At 43.2% G+C, this 7,760-nt stretch overlaps 1 protein-coding gene across 1 annotated transcript; it reads right to left on the reverse strand.

Moving 5' to 3' along the window:
• Window positions 1-737: 737 nt before the first annotated feature.
• slc35b3 (solute carrier family 35 member B3) lies at window positions 738-7,214 on the reverse strand. Its single transcript, XM_012816297.3, has 10 exons — window positions 6,495-7,214; window positions 5,932-6,156; window positions 5,606-5,727; window positions 5,270-5,424; window positions 3,882-3,989; window positions 3,052-3,149; window positions 2,541-2,633; window positions 2,019-2,130; window positions 1,685-1,754; window positions 738-1,529 (listed from the first exon to the last, which is right to left on the reverse strand). The coding sequence occupies exons 2-10, from the start codon at window positions 6,142-6,144 to the stop codon at window positions 1,379-1,381; spliced, it is 1,122 nt and encodes a 373-aa protein (XP_012671751.1). The 5' UTR covers window positions 6,145-6,156; window positions 6,495-7,214; the 3' UTR covers window positions 738-1,378.
• Window positions 7,215-7,760: the final 546 nt, after the last annotated feature.

Raw genomic sequence — 7,760 nt, forward strand, 5'->3', positions numbered from 1 at the left:
TAAATGGCTGTTTAAATCATGGGAGCCACTGGATTAGGTCCTTGGTGGGGTTATTTTCAGAGACTGAAAATGTTGAATCCACTGGACACCATTAAGTGCACTACTGTATATTCTGTGAAAGTGTGTGTGTGTGTGTGTTGGTGTACAGGTTTACTCTTCTGGCTGAACATGGAGAACTGTGCTGAACCAGCAGGACCAGCATACGATTCCTGACTTCCTGCATGATGTCTTTCCTGGGAAACAGCAGAGAACTGGTTCCATAAACATCAATATAGTTATGTGGTTTAACATCCGCATCCCATCGAGCACGGGTGAAATAGGAGCTCCTCCGCGTTGTCAGGTAGTTAGCTCTGTTCTCTCCGACTTACTGTCATGCTGCCCAGAGACACTTGCGAACACACCCAGAGGGTGTTGCTTGCTGAGCTTTTATCAATCCCTTTGGGATATCAGACCCCTCCTTCAATGGCAGAACATCACTACGACACACAAAGATTATTTTCTGCTCATCCAAATTAGGTCTAAAGCCAGGCTCTCCGAACAATGTTTGTTTTCTTTCTGGTGCTATCTTATTCCAGGGTTACTAATCAAACAAGCCCAGGGCTATCTGATGGCTAAACATCTGAGAAGCTCTTTGGCAGACGTTCAACTTCCCTGACTGGCTGCAGCCAATGAATGGAGTCATCTGGCAAGCTAATTACGACACTGAAATTTATGAAAACACATCCACTCGTCTTGACTAAACTTCCCAGTTTGTTTTTTAATGTAAAAAGAGCTGTCTGGTCACCACCAAACGGTTAGCAAATATGGCAGTTGACACGTTGTTCGATAAACTTCCACGTCCCTGCCCTTTTGAAGATGCTGCAACTTTGTGTGTGTGTGTGTGTGTGTGTGTGTGTGTGTGTGTGTCTGTGTGTGTGTGTGATCCCCACTTCCAGTATAATCAGGAAATATAAATTAAAATAGATTATGGAAATGTATGCATCTTACACACTTGATTAAGAAAAACAACAACAAAAAAAGAAGTTATTTCTTGTGGCACGTGCAGGTGAAGATTCACTGTTTAAGATGATTCCATTTGATACACATTCAACTTGGACAGGGTCTGTTTACAGTCTGTGGTATTTTTTAAAATGTCTCTCCTTCCTTCAAGTCCTGCACAATCGAAAGTCACCAATAATAGTGCAAAGCTGTGCTTTTTTTGGCTTTTTTTTTTAAACAGTTTCCCTTTGATACTAGCAAGTCTTCGACCATCACGGCTCTCCTGACAGGAATGTGACTGACTAAGGCCCTTGAGGTTAAGTCAGCGTGGAGATCCACATCCGAACCAAAGTCTGGGAGCTGAGGTCCTGTATATCGTGGGGCCCCCCAAGACCGGGCGCTAGACGTTCTGTGAGAGCAGCCGGACCTTCCCCTCCCTCAGCAGACGACTACGGATCTCTGCCAGGGAGGGCAGCTTCATCTTGTCCTTGTTTTTGCTGTAAATGTTCAGGAAGATCCCGAGTACGACCAGCAGGCCACCCCAGATATACCTGCACACAAGACATTAATAATTCATCATCTGTGTAAAAATGACATGAATATGTTTAGTGAATCTTATTCTTTATTCATGGTGTTATTCATATATTTCTATCAAAATCTATGGTGGGTGACTTGATAAACATAAAAGTAATATACATATACATACTGAAATGAAAAAGGCTTTGAAAAGAACATGAAGGACAGCACTATCGTCATGGCTTTTCTCCCGGTCGTCACTGTAACAGAAAAGTAAAAATATCTTCAAGGACTGAGGGGAGGACACTTTACACATGCCTTCTTCCATATCAGACAGATGGGTGCAGTTTATGACTTACAGCAATGCTCTGTAAGAATTCCAACTCAACAACACACAGCCATTTTAGAATGCAACTTTGACACCCCTTTCATTAGAGTTCAGTAACTGTTGTTTATTTTTTTGTTCGCTATAGTAACCGTAAGGGTACTCCAAAACAACCAAGCTAAATGGATAATCAACTTACCTGTGACCGCAGCCAGGGCGCCAAACAGCTTGATCAATGCCAACACAAAAGAAATTCCAAAATAGCCCGTGAGGGAGAAGAAGAAGGCGTAACCGTATGTTGTCATAGGGTGCTGAGAGAGAAAGGTACATTGCTTCAGAGACCAGAAATATTTACAGTATTAACAGTACAACCTACAAAATACATATTTTCTTTGGGAGGGGGGGGGGGGGGGGGTCTAAGCTGGAGAGAGATAGTGCGTAGGATTGAGCAATGACTCAGCTGAATTGGGTCTTAACAAGCACTCATACATATAGTGTGGGTTCAAACACTTTTCTGTTTGTTTGTTTGTTTTTGCTTGTTTTGACTAAATTAATAACTGAGTGGTCACACTAATATGTCACTTTCCTAGATTTCAAAGCGCTCCACATACATCACAAGAGACCATCATCGTCTCACCACCATTTTGTGCCAGCATGTCCACCCCACACTGGGTGTCGGACAGGGCAGTGACCAGAAGCACAGACTCTAATGTGGCCTTACCTGTGAGCAGAAGGCCACAGCCGGTCCCAGTCCCCCGACACACAACAGGCCCAACAGTATGTAAACAAAGCCGATGGAGTAGGAGTACAGCACCTGAGGACCACACAAGTCACCCAGTCACCATAGTTACGGAAGGTTAGCCTCATCGGAACAATGAATCACATTAGGTACCGTACTGTAGGGAGTATGGGGCGGTGCTGTAGGTCATTAGGGTGAAGCAAGGAGGACCTTCAGATCAGAATAAAATAAGGGTGTAGCATGATTAATGCAAACAGTACTGACATGTTTGGTTGTACAGTGTGAGGGAGTTTGATACACTAGCTTTTAAAAACTACTCTGTGAATCCCTGGCCAAAGCCAGAGGCAAGAGAACAAGTTTCTCTTTAAAAAAAAAAATTCAGCCAGGCAGGGAAAACAAGACACGCTCTTTTGTGTTTTGGCTACGTGGCACCGTCCAAGGATGACACAAAGATATACCCAAACAAGAGGTGATAATGATGAGACTAACTCACCATTTCGGAATTGGAGCCGTTATGGATCTTCATGGCCTTCTCCTGAACATTTCCAATGGCGGCGTCGGCACACAAGGCCAAAGAGATGAGGAGGACCCCTAAGGCACACACGTACACAGACACACACAGACACCAGGCACACAGACATATATACACATCCACACAGACAGACACATACACACACCCACCCACACACACACGTATACACACACACACACACACACACACACACACACACACACACACGTATTATACACACACACATATACATACCAAACACACACACAAAAGAAACAGTAAAAAACTAGTGCTTATGTGTACTGTATCACAAAAATAACAAATGAGCTCTCCTTCAGAGCCCACACCCTAAAGCCAGGCTGTCTGCACTGAAGGTCAACAACATCCCCTTCAGAGCAGGCAATCTATGCTTACACTGCATCTACATCTGCGCTCTCAAGGCCACAATAACAAGTCAATGCATTATGTTTGATATTCACAAGTTGGTGGAGTTTGTTTCAGATAGCCTTCAGCTTTCTCCAATTCAAGGCGTGAAACAGCGTATTTAAGACGAAAATACATTTTCGGTTTTTCAAAAGAAAAGAAAACGAGGTAGAGGAAATTAGGTACGGCCCTTGACAAAGCTTAAACAGGAAATGGTTTTTCACCGCAATCAGAGTACCAAAAGTACCGAGACTGAGATGGAAATCCTTATGGATGGGTCTTTGGATTTCACCCAGGAGGGAATAGAAATAATATTAAATAGTTCTCAGCAGGTTATACCACAGTCCACCAGTCACAACCACACATGAGCAGTGAGCATTCTGCCTTACCGGTCACATTAAAGTTGGGGGCCACTTTGCTGTCCGCCAGGGTGAACCAGATGAGGCCCAGACTCATGCACAGGGCAGCAGAGACGTCTACAGCATTGTAGCGTTTCCCTACAACACACACACACACACACACACAAACACTGCATCTGAGTACATCTGAGCACAACCACCAAGACCGTCAGTGAACTTTCCATCGGGCGAGAAGTTGAACATTATGAGGGTTTGCCTCCATTTGACAGGTGTGTGATTTCTCTGATACTTGTCATCTTGATGAATAGATCCTTTCAAGTTCCACGGTACAGGCTTTGTGGTGCTTATGGGCATGCTTCACCCCTGCGCTGGGAACTCATCGACTTGATTGGTTCAGTGCTGATGGCTTCAAGTGGGAGTTTTGCTGTTGTTTTTGCGGTCAGGTAAATAATCGACTCGTTGAGTTGACGGAGCTCGCCGCTCTCGACGAACGAGTCGCCAGCGCAGCCTCTGATCAGAGGAGTTGAGAGGAGCTTCCGTGACACTGGCTGCAGGTTGGCTTTGCACACGGCCCCTTTGAACAAGTTCAGGCGATAAAGCACACACACACACGCACAAGCATCGACCACTGAACTGAGGCATAGGAAGCATGCGTAAAAGAGAGAGAGAGACAGAATGAAACAGGAAGATGGGGGGAAAAGAAAGTTTGAACTGGACTCTCCCACTCAATCATTTCCACAAAAACCAGAGGAGAGGATGAAGAAGGTTTCAAATTGGACACGTTCAAAAAGTGTAGGGGGAAAAAAAAGTGTGGAGGGAAAAAACAAGAAGAAAAAGAGGAGTCTTCCCAAACAGGCCGATGCCTTGGGGATGACAAGGTGACGCAGCAGGTTGGTCTGGTGTGCTTTGATTCGGCTCCCCCCTTTGAAGGGCTCACATCAGATCCCTCCTGCATTCCTGAAAACACTCACACTCACTCACACACTCACTCACACACACAGTTGCTGTTCTCCACTCATTCATGCCCCTGAGGGACCTATGGTCCGCACACACACTTGCAGAAAAAAAAATCACAATAAAGAAAGGGAAAAAAAAAAAAACCTTCTGATCATGAGGATCAGGAACCTTGAGAGTGTGATGGAGATGGAAATCTCAAAGGCCGAGAGACGAGTCCAGGGTCGAAAGAAAAGATGGCAACTCCAAGATAAGTTGTAAAGTGGTAAAGCATTAGTTAGGAAACGAGTAAGAGTGGGACATAGAGACCACTTGTGTTGTTTTTGTGAACATGTGTGTTTATGCACAGCCTTAGACTTCCAATAAAATATCTAAGAATTAGGCCTAGATTAGTTGATTGAATTACTTAACATATAACTCTTAACACCATCAATCAATTATCATGTGATGCTTAATATAATTACCTTGTATGAAAACTCCTCCTATCATTACAGGAATGAGTTTGCAGCACTTGAAGATGACTTGTGTGGGATAGTTTAGGTATCCCAACGAAGTGTTTGACAGACCCATGGTCCCAACAGTTAAAAATGCTATCACCATGTAGGTTTTCCCAGGTATTCTGCAGACAGATGTAAACACAACTTAAACAACATGGCTATTGTGTAGATAGTCACATTACGTCATTAGACTGTTGATGACAATAGCAAGATGCTAAACTAATCACAGATCAATGAATTTCAGCAAGAATTGAGGCTAAACAGAATGATAGATGGTATAGATCAACCACAGGCAAACTGCACCTTCTCCGCTTGTCCTGTGTTAGCTGCAGCTCCACCAGGCCAAACGTGGAGTAGAAGCCAAATTGCACTAAGGTGAGGTACCACCCAAAGGGCTTAAATCCCTCCACAGAGAAGATAAGCTCCTGAGAAGAACAACAACACAGATTTATGAAGCCATTTAGCTACCACTTATAGTGAAAGTTTTTGTTATTAGCCTAATTAGAAGCATGATCTGTAGTTATTAGATAACTACAGTCTAAACTTTACATTCAACTCATGCACTTGTCCTTATGTACAGACATGTAGACAGAGAAGTTGACTTGTCTAATAACCATCAGCTTAATTACCTGCAGATAGCCATAGATGAGGTAAAACACAAAGACCCCTGCCACGCAGATGGAGAACTGCACAGGTGGGTTGAAGTTGCTGAGGTTGATGCCCAGCACTCGTAGCTCCTCAACAGACTTGATGTGTGGGGACATGACCTCTGTAGAGGAGGGCACGGAGATGGAGATGTGCTTGCGGGAGTTGTAGTTGATCAGTCCAAATTTGGTACTCATGATGTCTGCACGCTGAAAGTGAAGGTCAATGCATTTAGCTTGATACTGGGTAAGTGGGTCTCCCCACAGCTTGTCTTGACACATCGTGTTATTATGAAGACATGGCTACTGTTTTGGACAAGATGATGACCACCAAACTCCCGAGAAAGCGCTAAGAAAGTATTCTTCATGTTAAAAGAAAAGCCGCATCCCCTTACAAATAATGACTCGTATTTTTAGATTTTAATTATCTCGACATACATGGAAGCACAGACGTTGGCATGTTCGTGGAGCTTTGCAAACAAACTATTAGGCCCACAATAACATGAGCGACAGGGTGAGAACTGCTGTGTTCAATCGGCTTCACATACCTGAACAAAGCTCTGACAGCTGGAGACAAACGATCATTGATATGACATCCGGAGGTGCCCTAAGGGTTGAGAAGTACCTTTCGAGTGGTGTACAGTGCAGTGTTTCAACCTGCCTTTGGTATCGAACCCCTTAAAAGACGGACATTGTCCGTTGTCCCATCATCTTGCAGATAAGCTAACTGTAAAACAGCTTGCTTGCCAGATGGCAGATGCTATCTTCGGTGATGGACTACGGATTTTACATTGCCGTTATGGACCATATTATCAGTACTGCGTTTCCACAATACTCGAGACAAAAACGTGCTGGACAACTAAAACAGCATAGATGTCGCTAGTTAGCTGCCCTAGCAAACAATTAGCAAGCTAGCTCTGTATGCAACACTTCCGGGGTTTACATGGAACAGGCAAGTCTTTTTTTTATTGTGTGATAAACGTATTGTCATCCTTACTGAATTCACGTTTATCGTTGGACTTATTCCAAGATGCGATTACCTAGTAATGGACTGACATAATTTAGTAATGTTAAAAAAAAGGTCCTGATAAGCATTACTACTGGTCGTCATCCCGTAGCTACTAGCTAATGTTCCCCCGGCAGCCAACAACTTCCTCTCTAGATGAACTTTAACCTGTTAACATAGAGGTCTCTAATTGGTTCTTTAAGGCGGTTGGTAGCCCTCGACGTGTACACGTATTCTACAGGTATTGACAAGACCAGAGTTATTATAGAAGGACTTCGGCAAGAAATACCGAATGGAAATATTGTGTACTAAATGAGAAAAAGGTGACACAACCAAAATTACTATAAACTAAAAATTACTATTAGCTCATGTAGAAAACACACTGGCCTACTCATACAGTAGGCCGAAACACATTTGAAAGGGGTAGGTTGGTTGTGAAAGAAAATTCAAAATCATCAGATTTTGTATAAATAACAAATAAAGCAAATACAATGCTAAGGTTATATGATCTATAGGCCTACTGCACCTTAACAGTTTCATCCGACGAATCCATAGTTTTTAGGATGTTTGTCCATTGAATGAAGACAGAAAGTAGCCTACACAGCACAGGATACTGGTATATCCTGTTTTCCAGGATTTGTTTCAGTGTGCAAACACCTGACTCTAATCTGTCTGTAACCTACTGCTGCCTGACTAAGCATGCTACGTTGGCAGTGTGTGTGTTTTATAACTGAAATATGTTGTAGGCCTAAATGCAAACTACAAATTTGAAGTGTAGTTTGCAATTATTAATTTAACCAGAACACAA

This window comes from Clupea harengus, chromosome 17 (genome assembly GCF_900700415.2).
Source record: "Clupea harengus chromosome 17, Ch_v2.0.2, whole genome shotgun sequence".
Lineage (NCBI taxonomy): Eukaryota > Metazoa > Chordata > Actinopteri > Clupeiformes > Clupeidae > Clupea > Clupea harengus.

Bases quoted from the DNA above. Each gene is read 5' to 3' on its own strand.
- slc35b3 (XM_012816297.3), bottom strand. From the start codon at position 6,144: ATGAGTACCAAATTTGGACTGATCAACTACAACTCCCGCAAGCACATC. The intron at 5,728-5,931 runs GTAATTAAGCTG...TGTTCTTCTCAG, and splicing joins TCATCTATGGCTATCTGCAG to GAGCTTATCTTCTCTGTGGA. The intron at 2,131-2,540 runs GTAAGGCCACAT...TTTCTCTCTCAG, and splicing joins CTGTGGCCTTCTGCTCACAG to CACCCTATGACAACATACGG.